Source organism: Myxine glutinosa, chromosome 14 (genome assembly GCF_964187855.1).
Source record: "Myxine glutinosa chromosome 14, kmMyxGlut1.1, whole genome shotgun sequence".
Taxonomy (NCBI): Eukaryota; Metazoa; Chordata; class Myxini; order Myxiniformes; family Myxinidae; genus Myxine; species Myxine glutinosa.
In genome coordinates, this window is record NC_136274.1 from 28,370,739 (window position 1) to 28,392,091 (window position 21,353).

The window sequence follows — 21,353 nt, forward strand, 5'->3', positions numbered from 1 at the left end:
AATAAAGTTGGGAATATCATGAAAACAAGAAGTCGATCATACCTTGGAGTGCAGACAATTGTCTTTTTGGCATAATACGTTATGATTTGACATCACTGAATGTGCGGTTAAAGTGCTGATGCATTTTCAATGGGCATGATTATACAATGTGCACAATTTAAAACTACTAAAAAGGGCAGCAATGTTGTTCACATCTATTTCCCATGCATGAGACCAGACCTTGTTTGTGGGTGAGGAGAGTGGGGGGAGGAAGGACAAACGACACGTTCTTCAATTTCATTTTATACTTTAATATCGCACTTGCCACAGCAATAATTCAATTACATGGGTGGAAAGGACGAATGGAGGGGGGCCACGGAGGAATACAGAAAGCATATAGGTAACCGGAAGTGAAAAAAGACCGAGGAGTTGCCTGTTCCGTTGGCAAGGGGAGGGGGGGGGGGAGAGGGGGAGGGGGAATGGGGGAAGGGGTAGGAAAGTCGGATTTGAACAGTGAAGCGACGTCTTGGAATGTCTCACGCGCCGAGTGCCAGCACTGGAAAGGGAGGTGTTCGGGAGGACATAAAAACAAACAATTAGGATCAACACCATAAGTACTAAAGAGGTGCTTTATCAATTGCCATAAAAGCAAGAAGAGGGTGGGCATGACAGGTCAGTCTGCTCACTCGGAGGAAATAACATTTATAGGGGAGCGAGTGTCTATGGAAGGCGAGTCAGAAAAAAAAAAAAGGAGAAAAAAAGGATTTTTCCTTTTTTTCCTTTAATCACAATAAATACAAGGCACAGGGAGGTGACATTCGCTGAACGTGACGTGCAAAGTAAACCAAGTGTTCATTTACATCTGTAAGATATCTAATAATGAAAGATGATAAAAGCACACCTGACACGAGGCTGAGGCTTCAGACTTTGGCATGCTCACAAGGCTAGACTGTCGAAAAAAATGTTCCAATCCGTCATATTTGACGTGCTTTTTACGACTAATATATAATAATTTGGAAAGTAGAGGAAGATGACCCAACAAACTACGCAAGGTAGATCGATGTAAGGTATTGTCAAACTAACAGATTAGCTCTTCTTTAATGCGAATTTATTGCCTGGACAGAAATACAACATGCATTTTAAGGCCATGTTCCCTGCTAGAGCGGGGGTTAGCCTTGTGGTCCCAATGAAAATCTTCTCCATTTTGCCCTATTTTCTGCATCTCTCCCTGTTAACCCCCTTGCCCGCATTTCTTCTTCCACCATCTTCAGCCAAGTCTTTCTAAGGTCTTCCCCGTCCTCCACTTCCTTCTACATTCATTTCCATCACTCTTCTCAACCAGTCACTTTCATCCTTCCTCAACACATGACCAAACCATCTCAACCTGTTTCTCTTCACAGCATCAATCACAGGCTCTATTCCCATCATCTTTCGCAATTCATCATTTGTCTTCCTCTCTCTCAACGATACTCTGCACATCCACCAAACCATTCGCATTTCCACCCTTCGTTGCTGCTCTACGTTCATGACCCATGTCTCGCTCCCATAAATCATAACACTTCTCACACATGCAGCATACACCTTTCCCTTCAGCTTCAACGACACTCCCCTCCTCATCAGCACGCCACTCAGTTCCCGAAACTTCTTCCTTACACATCTCACTCTAGCAACCGTTGCCGAGTCTGATCCACCTTCTCCATTCAGCATGTCTCCGAGGTAGCAAAATGTTTTCACACCTTCCAGCTTCACGCCGTCTCCAAGATCCAACTCAACATTTCCTCCATCTGCAGCTCCCTCTGTGCACACCTTACATTTGAATGTAGCTGCCACACTGGTTAATGACCCTCTCAGACCACTACATTTTTTATGAACCCACTCAGCGCACATTGTACATTGAATAGAGTTCACTCGGACACCCTTCCTGAACACAGCACATGGCCACTTCCCAGTTCTTTCCACCTCACCACTTGCCATCACCTTCGTCTTTCCTATATTCACCTTCAGACCTTTTGTCTCCATACATTCCTTCCACTTGTTCATCTTTTCCTTCAGTCCATCCATACTTTCCGCAATCAACACCAGATCATCTGCATACAACAACTCCCACGGTAAAGCCTCCTTTACGTTCTGAGGCAGCACCTCCATCACAGCTACAAATAGTAGTGGACTTAGTACCGACCCCTGATGCACTCCCACCTTCACCTCAAACTCACCACTGTTCCTGTCCTTCGTCCTTACAGCTGTGCGCGCTCTTTTGTACATTGCCATCACTACTCTGATCAACCATTCCTCTACTCCTAACTTCCTCAATGCCCATGTCAATACTTCGCGTGGAACCCTATCGAATGCTGTCTCCAGATCAACAAACCCAAGAAACAACTTCTTCCTCTTCTCCATGTACTTCTCCTGCAACTGCCTCACAATAAAGAGCGCGTCTGTCATTCCTCTTCCTGGCATAAATCCAAACTGCATTTCGTCGATCTTCACCTTCTTCCTTATCCTCCTCTCCAACACCCTTTCCAATACCTTCATTCCATGCTTCAATAACTTTATCGCTCGGTACGAGCCACACTCCACAGGGTCACCTTTCCCCTTGTATAGAGGGACGAGGGTACTCGGTTCCCAATCCACTGGAATGTGGCCTTCTTTCATCACCAGACTACAGATCTCTGTCATTCTCTTCACACCCCAACTTCCTGCTGCTGCCTTCAACATATCTCCCACAATCTGGGTCCACAACGATTTGTCCCACTTCATCCTTCAAGCAATTCACCCCTATCACATCACACCTCTCTTTCACTATCTGCTTTGCAATCCTGAATACCGCTCTCTGACCCTGTTCCGAATCCAAGCTTTCTCCGAACATTTTCCAACTTGCCTCCTGTGCCCTTGCTACCTCTTTCTTTGCAGCCTTCTTGGCTGCCTTATAACATTCATGCTCTGCTTTTAGTGCTCCCGCACCCTTCGCCTTCTGCCACTCCTTGAACTTCTTCCTCTTCTCGTCAATCCTCTTTCCAACTTCCTCATCCCACCACCATGTTTCCGAGTGCCTCGGTGGTCCTTTTGTCCATCCACATACCTCACCAACGGCTCCCAACAGACTATCTTTCATTGACATCCAACCACGTTCAAGCTCAACCACATCATCCTCTACCCTACTCAGCCTCTCTTTTAATGCCTCCCTTACTGTCACCTCTTTCAACTGTTACGTGCTCCTCCCCGACCCCCTGGTCACGGTGTACCTCCGAACCCCGAGAGAAGCCACGGCAGAAAAATGTGTTATTCCGTGTCAAAACCAATATTGAAACCACACCAATGGTTATCAACAAACAAATAATGTATTAAAAATCACACAGGAATAACGATACAACAATGATAGCAATCAACACATCTTATGATGGTACCATCAGCTAGGGTAAGAGAACTCACTGTGCTCCAAGTGAGTGAAAAAGAACACTCCCCCAATGTCTCTATAACTCAAAGGTGATCCCCTCCAGCGAGTGTCAGAGCGAGATCAAATCGAAACCTGAACCCCGTTCAGATGACGGGCCCGGTCACACTGCCAAAACAGCTCACAGGCGTAGGCGGCCGAAGCGGCATGAAGAGTCATGTGGTCCAAAACCGCGTAAGGCAAACTCACGGAGGAATGGGAAATCCAAAGGCGCCCTCCAGGTATAAACGTTCACAGTTCACAGTTGGCGAACCGCAAATTAATCTTCAAACTCCGCGTTGCGCACACACATCCCAGATAGACGACTGGATGGTGAAAAAGGCTGACGCGAAGCAAAGACCTTTTGCGATGAGCAAAGTGCGAGTGTCAAAATGGTCGACGGTTCGTACTTGAGTCGCCACAACCCGGCGATGATTCTTCAGAATCCCAACGCCAAACCTGACCACACAGGTTTATCAATCCCAGCGATAACACCGATCGCAGGAATTCCTTTCAAGGAAACTCAAAGTTCACTCACGACTTTCGTTCGACAACGCTCGCTTCGGAGCTTGAAGCGACCAGCTTCTTGTTCGACTTTTGCCCCGCCTTCCTTTCTCTCCTCCTCTTCTTCCTCGTCTTCCAGTTCCCGATCCGGTTTCCTGTTTCATTTAACATTAACATTTTTACCTTGTGACAATAATAATGGCTATCTCCCGCAAACAATAATAATAATACGACATGGAACCAGAAATGTTTCAAGGGGATGAAAACCACAACAACGGAAGTGACGAATCCATAACACAACCTCCACACCTTCATTCTCGGTTGGTACTTCACCCACCGAGCTCTCCTCGCACCTTTCACCCTTATGTCGCAGACAACCAAGTGATGCTGTGAAACAGCCTCCTCCCCCGGGATCACCTTTGTGTCCCGGAGGTGCCCCCTATCTCGCCTACGCACCAACAGGTAGTCAACGGTTGTCGTCGACCCACCTGACGTGTATGTAACGAGCTTATTATCCTCTTTCTGGAACTGAGTATTACAAATCAACAAATCAGCTCCATCAGCAAACTCCAAAATCCTTTCACCTTCTCCATTTCTCACACCATATCCGTAACCCCCATGAACTCCCTCAAAACCGTCCATACTCCTTCCCACATGTCCATTTAGGTCTCCTCCTACCACAACAACTTCCTCATCTTTCACGTTTTCCATCAGCTTCTCTATCGCACCCCAGAACTTGTCCTTCTCTTCATCGCTCCGACCAACCTGCGGAGCATATCCCGAGATGACGTTCACCAAGAGCTTTCCAATCATCATTTTCACCATCATCAACCTATCACTCACTCTAGTCACACTCCCCACAGTCTATAAACTCCTCAGAAAACAGGACACCAACACCATTCACACCCTCCGGGCACCCTTGCCACACAAACTTGTATTTCTGTCCCTGCCTACCCTTCACCATTCTCACACCACTTCCCTTCCATCTCGTCTCTTGCACACAACATATGTCCACTCTTCTTCTGATCAATACTGATGTCCCTGATGTCCACACTTCTCCTGATGTCCCTGTCATTGTCCCTACATTCCATGTCCCAAACCTCAGAAACCGATCTCCACTTCGGGCTGTACCCTGCCCATATGTAGTTGTAATTGTCATGGTTCTCTTTTTGAGGCAATGTTTTCATGGCCGGATGCCCTTCCTGATGCCAACCCTCTTAGTCGCCTCTTACGACACGCAGGGATACGGTGTACCTATTCTAACCAGGGTACACACCGGGATGCCTGGACAGAAATGAGTAAATATATAATATATTAATTATTGAGAAACAAAGATAATAATTTTGAATACCTGTACGTTGCCTTTTTGGGTTCCTTCTGGTACTCCAGTGCTGTATTTGGTCAGTTAATTAATTTCGCATTTATTAAAGACTTGCCTGGTAATTGATAAATGACTCGATATTGATGATGCCGATATATCATACCAATAAACGAAAATTGGTCCTTTTAAAAATTTTTTTTTTTAAATCTCTCTGCTTGGTGAACGTTTTGGCTCCACTTGCGTTGGTTTTTCATAAAATTTCCTCATACAGAAATCCAAATCATTTTATGAACAGTATTGGCTAAACAAAATAGTCCTACACCTATCGTAAGAGCTTGAGTAACTTGTGAACAGGCACACAATCGATTTTTTGACCACCTGGATCATCAGCTGGGCTCCATTCTTTAGAGCTTTTGATCCTTTCAGCCCAGAAACTCTCCAAGCAGTGGGTCAACCTAAACTACGGCCACACCGTCAATCCAGCAATGCAATCTCACTTTCAAACTTTCCAATATAGCTTTATCTGTGGATGTTTACCTTCCTAGCAGTGGTATTTCATGCATTACCATGCACTAGAAGCACCCGCAGGTTATGGGAGCGGCCAGGGAGGTTGTTATCATTCTTATTCAAACATGCAATGCCAAATACCTCTCACTGCGTAATTCGAAACGCCTCTAGCTCATGGCACTTTAAAGAGTAGGAGTTGTAATGCCCTCTCCCACCTAGAGGTGGCGCTACACAATACACATTTACATCCCCTCTACCCCCTACCCAAGACCACTGGCAAAGAAAAAAACACCCCCATATACACCATTTAAGGATGATCCTTAAATGACACGATGATCCTATGTAGCAAGTCTGGAAGTAATCGGTCCATGGATTATAGTAAGGATTCAGCATCCTTATCCTCATCGCACGTTCCCTCATACAATGTGTCCCAAAGGTAGTGGAGCGATTTTGATTTTTAATATTTTGCTGATTAATATATAACCACCTTTAGAGGCCATTTTTCCCTGCAAAGCAGGGGTTGGCCTTTTTCGGGAACCGTGGTTGTTGTTGTTTTTCGGTCTCCTTTTTGAAGCAATGTTTTACGGCCGGATGCCCTTCCTGACGCCAACCCTTTTTGCCGCTGGGAAAAATGATTGCCGCTGATTATTAATTTTTATTTTCCAGATTGATGGTCTAAACCTGGAGATTTACCAGGAATAGATGGACAGATCAAGAAGGTGCTGAACTGCCCTTACAAATGGAAATAATCCAATTGGTCAAATTCTATGAGAATACGTGTGTGTGTGCGTGCGTGCGTGTGTGTCACATTACCGGTGAATACATACACACCTGACCTTGTGCATTATACGTACATTACCCAATACGTTTACCACCGAATTGAACAGTTCTTCAAATTCAAAAAAAGGTCAGGTCTTTAGTAACTTGTAATTGGGTGACCAATTTTGTGACTGCCTGAATCATCAGCTGAGCTCAGTTCTTCCGAAAGCCTTTTGACCCATGCATACGCCAACGACACTTACCAGCCATTGCTTCCTGTGCAAAATACTTTACATCAACGTCTTGGTCACCTCCAAGTTTCTCCAGAACTGGTTTCACATCAGTCTGCAAGGTGCTGAAAAGAGGAAAACGTGCACATCAGATTGGGGATGAAAAAAAATCCCATTTTTTACTTTAAAGCTAAGTGGGGGCAAAATACGACCGCCACAGTGTGTCAAATGGCTTGTTAACAGATATACAATTAGGAGTTGATGAACTCCAATCCTAACACTTGTTCCTTGTAAGCAGGACAAAGCAAGCAATGAAGTGAAGGAATGGTCAAGTGCAGAACTATATGGTCAGAATCACTACAAGCCACTTGGTAAACAAAGTCCGACTCACTTTGGGTCAAGGATTGGTCCAATGCGCTGGAGGGACTTGGCAACGTTGAAGCGGACATTTGCTACCTGATCCTGGGCCATGCGTAGCACTGTGGGGAGGAGCAGCCGTGCCGTCAGGTCAGCACCGCAAGCATCGGCCAGCACCTGGCGTCGGGAGCCAAAGGGAAGCGCACAATCGAGTTACAGCACCAGAGGTCGGCTCGCAATTCAAACCTAAAACAGTGGAAATCAGAACTGGAGCTCAAAGTAGAGGGTACGAGAGCGAGGGAAACAAACTGGCCAAGGCCCTTGTTGCGCTTCAAGCAAGACTTGCATTGTGGATTCGCACACGAGATCAAAGTGCGAGGCTCACGTTGACACAGAAGAGCGTAGTCATGCGGTGGAGGTAATTGTGATCTGCAGCCATCGCAAGTACTTTTGGGATGATGGTCGTTTGCGCCCAGTCCCTCCCAAACCTCTCCACCAGCTTGCGCAGGTTGTTTGTGGCAGCATCTCGGATTGCAAAAACTGGGATACAAGGGAAGGGTGGAAACTAGAACAAAACAACAAACACAAGTTTTAAGATCAAGACTTGAAATGAGGATGGGATCAATTGCATCTCCTGTTAGGACGGAGCTTGGTATGGACAGTCAAAGGGGGACTACTTTGTGGAATGTAGTTTTAAATTTAGCTTTTGGAATAGAAATGACGACAGATAAACTGCAAAGTGGGAAAGAGGGGAGGGGGGAGGGGGGGAGGGGGAATTACCAGGGAAGAGATGACTGGCAACGTTAAACTACAAATCGCTTTACTCTGGTCGTTCCACCCCTGGAACATCCAATCGTACAAAATCTTGCTCTTCCATGAGCCTCGTTCCTGCAAATAACAATTTTTTTCATGACAGGTAGAGCCAACAGGTACGTTACAGAACAAGGTCATAAGAAACCAACCGCCCTTTTCCATTAGTTTACTCACCGTGATCCACAAGCCAAGCCATGCACAGAGCATTCAACTTCTCATCAAAGAACTCCACACCCTGACACGAGGAGGGCGACAAGTGGGTGAGAATCCCAAAAGAACAGGAGGCCGATAAACGATGCGATCGTGCGAGTCTATCAAATGAGCCGAACACCGTACCAGCTGCCCGGCGAGCAGGGGCATGTAGTCTATAATGGCGAGACGCACGCGCCATTTGGCATCCTCGGCGAGTTCCACGATGGCAGGCAGCAGGGACTGGGACAGCTGTCTGATACCAATGACCTCGTTAACACAGTCCAGGTTGGAGATGATGTTCAACCTCACTTCCGGGCACTAGGGTGATGAGGGCGGAAGAATGGGAGGGAGAGACACGGGTGAGAAACTACCCAAGAGCTCATCGGAGCAGCAAATGTTATTTGGAAGAGATAAGACAGGATGGAGAAATCAAAACCTCGTCCTTAAGCTGAGTCAGGAAAAGCGGCAAAAGATGTTCCACTGTATTCTCTTTTCCCAGGATTGGCGACAAGCCCATGATTACAGAAGCAAGAGCGGACTTCACGTGCTGGTTTGCATCCGAAACGAGCTCCTGGAAGGAAGTGACACAGAGGAACACTTCATGTGACAGTCAGAAGGATGGACGAACTCAAGCAATCCAGATGTACATCTAAACACAACCTTTCCATTACAGCACGGTAAGCACCTCATCTCCGGAACGTTTGTCACCTGCGTCTACCACAAGCCATTCAGCTCCCCCCCCCCCCCCCGCCCCCCCCTCTCACCCAAGGTGAACTTGACTGCGACACAAACTCACCTTGACCCACGGTAGGATGTTCGTCATGATTACGTTCTCCCGGCAGTCCGCTGGGAGGTTTTCACAAAACTCTGCACACACACAAACACGTACAAGTGCATGGTCACAAGATGCGGGATGACAGACGGAAACTCGCCGTCCGTTAAAATAATAAACATTGCTGACCTTTGACCTTGTTGGCTGCGGCTGCCCGAACCTCAGCCTCACAGTCTTTGAGCAAGTTTTGAAACGCTGGCACCAGATCGGTCTTTGTGATCTCCGCACCCACGGCCTTCTGAATCTAAACAAAACATTCAAAACGGGCGTGCTCAATAACCAACTTCGGTAAATCCAAACAAACACAAACAAAGCACGTCGTATACACGTGGCACCTCGGTGAACTTGTCTGCAACCATGTAGCGGACACGCCACGACTTGTCCTCAGAGGCCTGGCGCAGCGTGGGCATCACCAGCGTCTCGAGCTCTTCTTGTGGAAGCAACGTTGCCACGGAAACGCCCGCCTCCACGGCCAGTAACCGCACGGAATCCTGCGAACATGGAGAGACCTTGAGACGTGTTGGCAAGAGTCGGTGAGATACTAAATGCTAAAAGATTGCATCTGTGGGACGCACACCCCGACAGCCAGAGACCCATCCTCAGATGATCCAGAGTGATCAGATGATCCATCCCATCCAGAGTTTCCCATCATATAAATGGACAAGTGCACTTTAGGGCATTCTGAAAATGACGGCAGCCCGGAGCAGACTCGATTTCTGCCCATTGCGAGTTGAAATGCGTTCTATCAAAATAACTGGCACGACAGTCAGAGTTGTCGGTGGGCTCAGGAGCTGAGTAACGAGGGATGGATGGAGCTGAGTAACGAGGGATGGATGGAGCTGAGTAACGAGGGATGGATGGAGCTGAGTAACGAGGGATGGCAGCGCTCAAAGCCGGATTTGCATTTGTAGGTCGGCAACCGAAGCACCGTGAACGTCTCTTCTTGACACCTCTCCAAAGAGCTTCCTCAGTTTCAGTTCCGCTATTGAAGAGTATATCAGGGATCAGGAAAGCGTAACCTCGTGAGAACAAATGAGGTAAAAGCATACTTGGCTTACCAAGGTAAAAATCCTGTGCCTTGGAGAGGTGTCCAAGGGGCCAATAAATGATTCGTATTAATAGTTGCTATGAGATAACCTATTACTCTTGATCACCCATACCATCACAAACTCAATGGACAAAAGACTGGCACCTTGTAATTTGGTCCCATTGAACAAGGTGCAAGTTGAGCCTTGACGAGCTTTGTGCTGGAAAAAAATCCCCCTACATTATCCAAGGCCTGGGACAATGGGACCCAGACTTTACACCGCTAGTGAAGTTTTGCAACCGCGATTGACGTTTTGCACAAACTTTTTCCCAGAGCGAAGCTATTACCGGATCGTACTTTTGATCCCCAAGATGGCATTATTAATCAATCGGAACCAATTACCCATCGATTTATCCTCATGGTCTGTGCTTATTTAATAAACAATTTGATTAACGAAATAATTTTTATGACCCACAATTCTCCACCCCCACTAAACTGCAGCCGTCCCACCTCCGCCGTCCCACGTACCACCTCTGCTTCCCTTGCAATGCTCAAGTTTGCAGATTTCAAGTAATTCTCAGAATAAAACACTCATGTCTGAAAGTGTAAAATGGAGCTGCATTTCAGGTACTTTGTGTATGATCTTATGGAAATGTTCATGACCATTCTTAGCTGGTACCAGGAGGATAAAAAACCCCCACACCTTTCCTGCAACGCTAAAAACATTTTCACAACATTTCAAAACAGACAGCCAAGTCCAGCAACATTGTGCATCACGTGCGGAGAAAGGGAAATGCGGGGGTTGGTGGGGTGCTGGTGCAAAGAGTGGGGTTGTGGGATGTCGGTGGAAGGAGTGCGGTTGTTGAGTGTCGGTGGAAGGAGTGGGGTTGTGGGGCGTCGGTGGAAGGAGTGCGGTTGTGGGGCGTCAGTGGAAGGAGTGGGGTTGTGGGGCGTCGGTGGAAGGAGTGGGGTTGTGGGATGTCGGTGGAAGGAGTGCGGTTGTTGAGTGTCGGTGGAAGGAGTGGGGTTGTGGGGCGTCGGTGGAAGGAGTGCGGTTGTGGGGCGTCAGTGGAAGGAGTGGGGTTGTGGGGCGTCGGTGGAAGGAGTGGGGTTGTGGGATGTCGGTGGAAGGAGTGCGGTTGAGTGTCGGTGGAAGGAGTGGGGTTGTGGGGTGTCGGTGGAAGGAGTGCGGTTGTGGGGCGTCGGTGGAAGGAGTGGGGTTGTGGGGCGTCGGTGGAAGGAGTGCGGTTGTGGGGCGTCGGTGAAGGAGTGGGGTTGTGGGGCGTCGGTGGAAGGAGTGCGGCTGTGGGGCATCGGTGGAAGGAGTGGGGTTGTGGGGCGTCGGTGGAAGGAGTGCGGTTGTGGGGCGTCGGTGAAGGAGTGGGGTTGTGGGGCGTCGGTGGAAGGAGTGCGGCTGTGGGGCATCGGTGGAAGGAGTGCGGTTGTGGGGTGTTGGTTGGAAGGAGTGCGGTTGTGGGGTGTCGGTGGAAGGAGTGCGGTTGTGGGGTGTCGGTGGAAGGAGTGCGGTTGTGGGGTGTCGGTGGAAGGAGTGCGGTTGTGGGGTGTCGATGGAAGGAGTGGGGTTGTGGGGTGTCGATGGAAGGAGTGGGGTTGTGGGGTGTCGGTGGAAGGAGTGCGGTTGTGGGGCGTCAGTGGAAGGAGTGGGGTTGTGGGGCGTCGGTGGAAGGAGTGCGGTTGTGGGGTGTCGGTGGAAGGAGTGCGGTTGTGGGGCGTCGGTGGAAGGAGTGCGGTTGTGGGGCGTCGGTGGAAGGAGTGCGGTTGTGGGGTGTCGGTGGAAGGAGTGTGGTTGTGGGCCGTCGATGGAAGGAGTGCGGTTGTGGGGTGTCGGTGGAAGGAGTGCGGTTGTGGTGTGTTGATGGAAGGAGTGCAGTTGTGGGATGTCAGTGGAAGGAGTCGCGTTGTGGGGTTGTGGGGCATCGGTGGAAGGAGTGCGGTTGTGGGGTGTCGATGGAAGGAGTGCAGTTGTGGGACATCAGTGGAAGGAGTGGCGTTGTGGGGTTGTGGGGCGTCGGTGGAAGGAGTGCAGTTGTGGGGTGTCGGTGGAAGGAGTGGGGTTGTGGGATGTCGGTGGAAGGAGTGCGGTTGAGTGTCGGTGGAAGGAGTGGGGTTGTGGGGCGTCGGTGGAAGGAGTGCGGTTGTGGGGTGTCGGTGGAAGGAGTGGGGTTGTGGGGCGTCGGTGGAAGGAGTGCGGTTGTGGGGCGTCGGTGGAAGGAGTGCGGTTGTGGGGCGTCGGTGAAGGAGTGGGGTTGTGGGGCGTCGGTGGAAGGAGTGCGGCTGTGGGGCATCGGTGGAAGGAGTGCGGTTGTGGGGTGTTGGTTGGAAGGAGTGCGGTTGTGGGGTGTCGGTGGAAGGAGTGCGGTTGTGGGGTGTCGGTGGAAGGAGTGCGGTTGTGGGGTGTCGGTGGAAGGAGTGCGGTTGTGGGGTGTCGATGGAAGGAGTGGGGTTGTGGGGTGTCGATGGAAGGAGTGGGGTTGTGGGGTGTCGGTGGAAGGAGTGCGGTTGTGGGGCGTCAGTGGAAGGAGTGGGGTTGTGGGGCGTCGGTGGAAGGAGTGCGGTTGTGGGGTGTCGGTGGAAGGAGTGCGGTTGTGGGGCGTCGGTGGAAGGAGTGCGGTTGTGGGGCGTCGGTGGAAGGAGTGCGGTTGTGGGGTGTCGGTGGAAGGAGTGTGGTTGTGGGCCGTCGATGGAAGGAGTGCGGTTGTGGGGTGTCGGTGGAAGGAGTGCGGTTGTGGTGTGTTGATGGAAGGAGTGCAGTTGTGGGATGTCAGTGGAAGGAGTCGCGTTGTGGGGTTGTGGGGCATCGGTGGAAGGAGTGCGGTTGTGGGGTGTCGATGGAAGGAGTGCGGTTGTGGGTTGATGGTGGAAGGAGTGCGGTTGTGGTGTGTTGATGGAAGGAGTGCAGTTGTGGGACATCAGTGGAAGGAGTGGCGTTGTGGGGTTGTGGGGCGTCGGTGGAAGGAGTGCAGTTGTGGGGTGTCGGTGGAAGGAGTGCGGTTGTGGGGTGTCGGTGGAAGGAGTGCGGTTGTGGGGTGTCGATGGAAGGAGTGCGGTTGTGGGGTGATGGTGGAGAAATGAAGTTTGGGTTGCTGACCAAATGATGGCCTTGAAATCTCAATTCCTGACTAACAGACTGCTGGGAGGACAGGTGGATGTGCCGACGAAGCAAAGAAAGGACATCAAACCTGTTCATCAGATGCGAGGTTTCCAAACATAGGTATGACATCATTCTTCAAATACTCCAGTTCAAGAACACGAGCGAATTCACCCAACTTGGAAGCAGCGGCACGGCGCACCATGGGGGTGTCGTCACCACAGAGGTTACGAAAGTGCCTGTCAGTTGTACGATCATTCATTAATTTTACATGAAGCAAAATATAATATATGACTAAAAGAGAAATGATTTATTTAATCTCTCTTCAGGACAGTGAGTGAAGACTTACTGCCGTAACTCGGCCTTCACGGTGCTTGAGACCCGAGGGTAGGCAACAGCAAATAGACCGCAGGCAGAGGTGCGCGACGTAAACCAGTCCCCGCTTGCCAAGCGCTTCACCAGAGGAACAAAGTGCGCCTCGAGATCAGCCGGCGTGTGTTCCGCAGACACGGCTCGAAGAGACTCGACCGCCTTGTCTCTAACCACGGTCTCCTCCACCGTGGCCAGCGATTCCAATGGCGGCTGCAAGAAGAGTATGGATGTGGTGATACTGCGAAAGATGTGGTGCATTACTAATCTTCAAACTCTCATCTTTAAAAGACCCCTCCGTCAAGAACCTTTCTTCAGCCCAGCACCTCTAGCAACAACAAAACAATGAAGCCTCTTTTTTTTCTTTTTCCCCCTTCTACAACATCCACGCACACCCCACAATACCAGCAGGCAGTAGACGTACTCGGACCCCCCAACGAGAGCAGTGAAATTCCCCAGTTGTTCAGCGAGGGCCAACAGAACCTCATCTTCATCGTAGATTGTATCTGCAAGGTTAAAGTTCAAAACAAAGACTGAACATAAGAACAGGAAAAAAAGACCCGCCCCCCCCAAGTGGTAATCAAATAGTCCAGCACTGTGCTTGCTAATGTTAGCATCCATACCTGCATGTACACAAATTATCACATACCTGGAACATGCCTTTAAGGTAACAATGACCAACTCTCTCCCTCCAGAAGTACGAGCAAGTAAATCTCCCAATATTGCGCTGGGATCAGGTCCTGTAAGAATTAGTCTTTGCGGATACTGGGCCTCATCATCGGCTGTAAATCAGTCCATCAGATACCTTATCTTCAAGTTGGAATCCAAAGTAACAAACTGCCTCGGAAATTTCCACGTTTATCCTGCCATTCTCAGCCAAGAATGGTGCGCAAGGCCTCATCAAAAGGGCCATTAAACATGGCTCCCCAGTGTGCACCAGTGCTGTCATTCTAAGCTTTCCCTCCTTTAGGCATGTTTACGCCACGCCAAGCAGGTACTTCGGATCAGGTGGGTACAACAGGAACGTGGCTGGCGTTCACACCATACCGAGCCACCACAAAATAAAACATTACACCTGTTTGTGCATACTCCCATTCCACCTGCAAGGCAAAATGGCTGGACCAAAGTCTGTTGGTGACATCACACAAAAGGAAGTGAAGTATTGAGGTCCGTCGCTCACTCAGCATAGGCCGGTCGGTGACGTTGCAATCTTTCACGAGCTCCTTACTTTTGTCTTGCTTTTCCTGCCCTCTTGCTGATGAGTTGCTGTGTTGTCATGATTTACACCAATCATAATACAAACAATTACTTTGCACAAATGTATTTGTTGTGTTTGTGATATTACATTTTTATAGGCAATTTAGGTTGAAGATTTAGGTTGAATGTTTTTTTTTCAAGAAAGAACCCCTCAGCACATACATAGGGGAGGGGTAGGTGCAGACTGGAAGTTTGGGACGATTACACCTCACCACCACGTAATTCAAAACACCTCACCACCAAATAATTCAAAACACTGCACCACCATGTAATTCAAAACACCTCACCACCACGTAATTCAAAACACTGCACCACCACGTAATTCAAAACACCTCACCACCACGTAATTCAAAATACCCCACCACCAAGTAATTCAAAACACCTCACCACCATAAAACACGTAATAAAAACACCTCCCCACCACGAAAATAAAAACACCTCACAGCCATAAAACACGTAATAAAAACACCTCACAGCCATAAAACACGTAATAAAAACACCTCACAACCACGAAAATAAAAACACCTCACAGCCATAAAACACGTAATAAAAACACCTCACAACCACGAAAATAAAAACACCTCACAGCCATAAAACACGTAATAAAAACACCTCACAGCCATAAAACACGTAATAAAAACACCTCACAGCCATAAAACACGTAATAAAAACACCTCACAGCCATAAAACACGTAATAAAAACACCTCACAACCACGAAAATAAAAACACCTCACAGCCATAAAACACGTACTAAAAACACCTCACAACCACGAAAATAAAAACACCTCACAGCCATAAAACACGTAATAAAAACACCTCACAGCCATAAAACACGTAATAAAAACACCTCACAGCCATAAAACACGTAATAAAAACACCTCACAGCCATAAAACACGTAATAAAAACACCTCACCACCACGAAATTAAAAACACACCACCACGAAATTAAAAACACCTCACAGCCATAAAACACGTAATAAAAACACCACACAGCCATAAAACACGTAATAAAAACACCTCACAGCCATAAAACCCATAATAAAAACACCTCACAGCCACAAAATTAAAAACACCTCACCACCACGTCATTTAAAAACACCTCATCACCAACTAATTCAAAACACCTCACCACCACATAATTAAAAACACCTCACCACCATGTGATTTAAAAACACCTCACCACCATGTGATATTAAAACACCTCACCACCACGTCATTTAAAAACACCTCACCACCACATAATTCAAAATACCTCACCACCACATAATTCAAAACCACCAGAACATTATTAAAAACACTTCACAACCACGGAAACAAAAGTTTGTGGGAGTCGTTAAGTGACAACACTGCCCAGATGTGTAGATATATAGATAAATGACTGTACCCGAGTTGCCGTTTTGTCATGGTTTAAACCAATTATAATTCAAACAATTATTTTGCACAAATGTATTTGTAATATACGTGATATCACATTTTATAAACAATTGAAGTTGAAAACAAAAAAAATTCCCAAAAACATTCCCCAAAAAAAAAAAAAAAAAAAGTAAAATGTTTCCAAAAAAATACCCTTAGAACATACCGACGGGGGAGATAGGTGCATACCAGAAGTTTGGTACGATTTCACAAAAGTTTGAGAAAGTAGTTCAGTGACAACACAACACAGGACAGGACAGACGCAGCACAAATATATACATATACCACCTTTAGAGGCCATTTTTCCCCGCAAAGCGGGGGTTGGCCTTTTTCGGGCACCGTGGTTGTTGTTGTTTTTCTGGTCCCCTTTTTGAAGCAATGTTTTACGGCCGGATGCCCTTCCTGCCGCCAACCCTTTTTGTCGCCTTTTACGACAAACAGGGAATTACCAGTGAACTGGTACTCAATTTGCCGACCTCGGAAGGATGACAGGCTGAGTCAACCCCCCTGGCGTTAATTCAGCGATCGACCGGGATTCGAACCCAGGATCCTGGGATCCTAAGCTGGCACCCTAGCCGCTAGCCCAACACCAGACAAATATATACATAGATATATATATATATATATAAATATAAAATTATATACTACCGGTCAAAAGTTTTAGAACACCTCAATTTTCCCAGTTTTTATAGAAATTTAAGCAATTCAAGTCCAGTGAATAACCTGAAATGGTACAAAGATAAGCATTAAACTCGAGGTTAAAAAAAAAAGTTTCGGTTAGCAAAAACGGAAAAATAATGTAAATTGCACAGTTATATTGTTCAAAAAAGGCCTTCTTCAGGGAACAAGTAATGGCTTAACAACTTACAGCTGTTCTGCAGCAATGCAAGTAAATTAAGCATTGAAAGTTGATGCAAACAATTCCTACAGGTGTCCCAACCTCAGCTGATTACTTGATTACAAACCCCCTGTCTGTATAAAAGCAGTATTGGAACAGACTGTTATTACACCCTCTGAAGCATTATTTGGACAATATTACACTGAAGGAAGTAGTATATTGCTATAATAATGGCGAGAAAAAGGCAATTAACAAAGGAAGACAGACAGACCATTTTAACCCTTAAAAGTGTAGGTCTTTCCTTTAGAGAAATTGCAAAGAAAGCCAAGGTGTCAGTGAGTACAGTTTCCTACACCATCAAAAGGCACTTGGAAACTGGAGGAAACTCTGACAGGAAGAGGTCTGGCAGACCCAAAGCCACAACAGAATCAAAAGACAAGTTTCTGAGAGTCAACAGCTTGCATGATAGGTGGCTCACAGGACAACAGCTTCAAGCACAGCTTAACACTGGTCGAAGTAAGCGAGTCTCAGTTTCAACTGTGAAGAGAAGACTTCGAGCTGCAGGTCTGACAGGTCGAGTGGCAGTAGGAAAGCCATTGCTAAGATGAATAGAAATTGAGATAATAAGAAAAATTGCTAAGATAATAAGAAAAAGAGGCTTGCCTGGGCCATGAAGCCCCGCCAATGGACTACTGAAGACTGGAAGGTCTTATGGACCGATGAATCAAAATTTGAAATCTTTGGTTCATTACGCAGGGTTTTTGTATGCCGTCGAGTAGGCGAAAGGTTGGTTCCTCAGTGTGTGACACCAACTGTCAATCATCGAGGAGGAAGCGTGATGGTCTGGGGCTCTTTTGCTGGATCCAGTCGGCGACTTGCACAGAGTGACTGGCACCCTGAACCAAAAGGGCGACCACAGCATTTTGCAGTGCCATGCAATACCCTCTGGTATACGCCTAGTTGGTCAGGGGTTCATCCTACAGCAAGATAATGACCCTAAACACACCTCCAGGCTATGTCAAAACTACCTTCGAGGAAAAGAACAAGACGGTAGGCTTCAAATCATGGAATGGCCAGCACAGTCTCCAGACTTAAACCCCATCGAGCTGGTTTGGGATGAACTGGACAGAAGAGTGAAAGCAAAGCAACCTTCAAGTGCAACACATTTGTGGGAACTTCTGCAACAGTGTTGGGAAGAACTTCCCGAACAATATTTGATTTCCATTGTAGAAAGAATGACACGAGTGTGTTCGGTGGTTATATCTGCAAAAGGTGGCTACTTTGCTGAGTCAAAAAATTTAAATTAAATTTTGTTAAACAAAATGATTCTGTGATTTCTTTTTTTATCTCCAATTGTTTATTTGTTCTTTGCTTAATTTCAGAGTACATTGAGAAATTAAACTGCGTAAATTTCAATAAAAACTGGAAAAATTGAGGTGTTCTAAAACTTTTGACAGGTAGTGTATATATATATATATATATATATATATATATATATATATATATGCCTAATGTGTGTATATGTGTGTCATACCAGTAAGGAATGGAATGAGCTCACTTCGAGTCCTCTCCACACCCAGTGCCAATGCAATGGTGGAAAGCTTCTTGATGCTATTCAATCGCAACTACAGAAGGGAGGAAAAAAATAACAAATTAAACAATTTTAACGAAGTGGTTATAAAGGCGATACATTGCAAAGTCCACAACGATGCAAGTACTACAAGGCGCGTATCGAGGAGTCCAGTTTACAAATCAGCAACGCTCTGTCCGACCAGGAATTTCACAAGCCTTTATCAACACTGTAAAACAGGTAAGTTGAACTCTGACGTCATAAGCACACGTCAAAAAGCCGGCTGGCTTCGAGGTAGGTATTTCACTGGAGGTACCATGGGTACTTTTCCCAGTTTCTGAACCACTACCTCCACCACCTCTATCTGACTTCACCAGCACAACAGCAAACCACAACCCATCCTCTCCCCCAATAGAACAGTCAACAACCTCTCTCGAAAACTGTCACCTCCTCTTTCCACCACCACCACTAGTCACTACTGCGCAGGGAGTAACCTTCAAGGGCAAGCAATGTTTGACAAAATAAATGCCGATATCAAACGATCTCTGAAAACTTGATACACCAAGTCCGAATGAGGGAAACTAAACAACCAGGAAAATGACACTAACACTAACAAATAAACTCACCAAAGAACGGGTAAAAGGGAGGTAAGTAGGCCTCAACCACTCCCCCGGAGCCAAACACACACTCGCAGTACTGGAACACGCACGAACGAACAGAACCTCTCTCCTCCAGGTTATCAGAGCGCACTGACACACTCACCTGTACATCCTCATTCCGAAGCTCGTCGATAAGAACAGCAATAGGGTACAGGGACTCATCGCTATCCGAGGCCGCCATCTTGATGCCTCTGTCTCTGAGGAGCGCGACGGGGTTTCCCAACATTGCGAGCAGGGGCCATGAGCAAAACGTTTTTTTTTAGTGTTGTTGTTGTTGTTGTTGGTTTGACAATGACAAGAATAGCGATGATAATCGTGTTTGTTGCTGCTTATTTGCTGCGGACACGTTGAGGTTGTAGTGTGATTATTAATTCCCGATGTAAGCAGCCATGTTCATCTTCGCATAATACGACGTTTCATGGGACGGTGATGATTTCCTGTGACGGTGAGTGATCGAGATTGCGGCTGTGCTTGTCACGGCGACTGAGGCCGCTGTGGGCGGGGTCGAGTGAGACCGCTGTGGGCGGGGCCGAGTGAGGTCGCTGTCACCGTTGCCTGGAATAAATATGGAGCTTGATCCCATCTGCGTGTCCGCATATTTATAACAAAGACATTACATTACCCCAATTGCAACCACACTTCACAGAGTTACCCCATAGTAGTTGCAATGTTACCCCATTATAACCGCAATTACCTCCATTGTTATCAGTTACCTCCAATGTTTAATGCCTGCGTTACCCCCATTGCAAATGATGTTACCCCCACCGTAATTGCAGTTATCCGCATACTAGAACCATACCTCTCTGGCCTTGCTCCCCCAGCTCTCTCTGGGCTCTGTCCCGCAAATATTCCTACAGGTCGCACAAGATCTGCCTGCAACCCTCTTATGGTTAAACTGCCAAAATCAAGACTCTCTGCTCACCTTCACTCCTTCATTCCTCTTTTCTCCCGCCTCTGGAACAAACTCCCTCACTCTCTTCAATCCCACTCCACCCTCCAGGTCTTTAAAACAGCTGTTCACCACCATCGCTTATCTTCCCCCATCCAAAACCTTGATGTTTTCTACCCCCGCTAATTTCACCCCAATTCCACTTTTTTGAAATACCAACTTCTGTCCTGGAAATCCTTGGTGTCCTTGTGTTTTATACTTCTCCCTCCCCCCCCCCCCCTTCCCACGCCTCCTCCCCCCAAGCCCTCTCCCTCCCACACATCTCCCTGTTCTCAAATGTTTTGTGTTCTCAAGTGTTTGTGTGCTTCCCTTTCTCTCCCCATCTTGTCTTCCGCTCCCTCTTTTTATATATTTTGTTTGTCTGGTTGATTTGTTTGTGAAGTAAATGTCAGCTCTTTCACGAGCCTCGATTCAGTATAACAAAAAATATATTGAGGGAGCTGCGCTCCAACGCGAGTCGAAGGAAGTGACGCGACCAAAGACGGAATTCGTCCGAGTTGCTTTATTAAAACAAAACAGCTCAGGTATTCTGACAAAAGCCCGTTTATCGGGCAGCAATATATATACACATTTATGTCGGGAAGTTTGCCCGGCAAAAGCTATACCGGGCATGCCCGGGTGTCAAGGGCGAGCCTTGGAAAGGCGAGTCTGGACCTGCCCGGGCGTGTTTGGCTGCGGCCTGGCAAGTCGAGGCTGGGCGTGCCCAAGCGCTCTGGACAAGCACTGGAAAGGCGAGAGCGGGCATGCCCGCACGCTCTGGGCGAGCCCTGGAAAGGCGATAGCGGGCATGCCCGGACGCTCTGGGCGAGCCCTGGAAAGGCGATAGTGGGCATGCCCGGACGCTCTGGGCGAGCCCGGGAAAGACGATAGCGGGCATGCCCGGGAGGTTCGGGCGTGCCCGGGAACAGTGAGTCCGGGCATGCCCGGGAGAGGCGCGTCTGGCCGTGTTCTGGCCGGTGCAAGGCGATTGTGTGCATCCAGCGGTAACCGCTACACACGCCCCTCCAGAATCGACCTGCACCGGCAGGGTCAATTTAAGGGGGGTCCGGATGACCCGGCCGAAGCGACCCCTGGAGGGTCGTGGGGAGGGGTCCGACGTGGTGGTGGGTGGTCGAGCGGGGGGAACTGTGGACGGGGGGCGGCCTCGCCGCGGAGGAAGGGCCAACCGTGGTGGTCAGTCGACGTCCATGTGCGCCGGTTTGAGGCGGTCCACAGAGATCCGGTCCGACCGGCCGC

At 47.9% G+C, this 21,353-nt stretch overlaps 1 protein-coding gene across 1 annotated transcript; it reads right to left on the reverse strand.

The window, feature by feature from the left end:
* Window positions 1–266: 266 nt before the first annotated feature.
* Window positions 267–19,668, reverse strand: PPP2R1A (protein phosphatase 2 scaffold subunit Aalpha). Its single transcript, XM_068103430.2, has 15 exons — window positions 19,272–19,668; window positions 18,474–18,564; window positions 13,835–13,935; window positions 13,410–13,642; window positions 13,152–13,299; window positions 9,260–9,415; window positions 9,054–9,168; window positions 8,889–8,959; window positions 8,529–8,663; window positions 8,237–8,410; window positions 8,075–8,135; window positions 7,473–7,627; window positions 7,122–7,264; window positions 6,764–6,855; window positions 267–535 (listed from the first exon to the last, which is right to left on the reverse strand). Exons 1-15 carry the CDS (start codon window positions 19,392–19,394, stop codon window positions 516–518), a joined length of 1,818 nt encoding a protein of 605 aa, XP_067959531.1. The 5' UTR covers window positions 19,395–19,668; the 3' UTR covers window positions 267–515.
* Between the last annotated feature and the right edge of the window lie 1,685 nt (window positions 19,669–21,353).

What these genes read in the sequence shown, in the direction of transcription:
- PPP2R1A (XM_068103430.2), bottom strand. Translation starts at nt 19,394, where the DNA reads ATGTTGGGAAACCCCGTCGCGCTCCTCAGAGACAGAGGCATCAAGATG. An exon ending in GCTCATTCCATTCCTTACTG is followed by an intron (nt 13,936 to 18,473) that starts GTATGACACACA and finishes TTAACCTTGCAG; the next exon opens with ATACAATCTACGATGAAGAT. An exon ending in CCCTGCTCGCCGGGCAGCTG is followed by an intron (nt 8,136 to 8,236) that starts GTACGGTGTTCG and finishes TCCTCGTGTCAG; the next exon opens with GGTGTGGAGTTCTTTGATGA.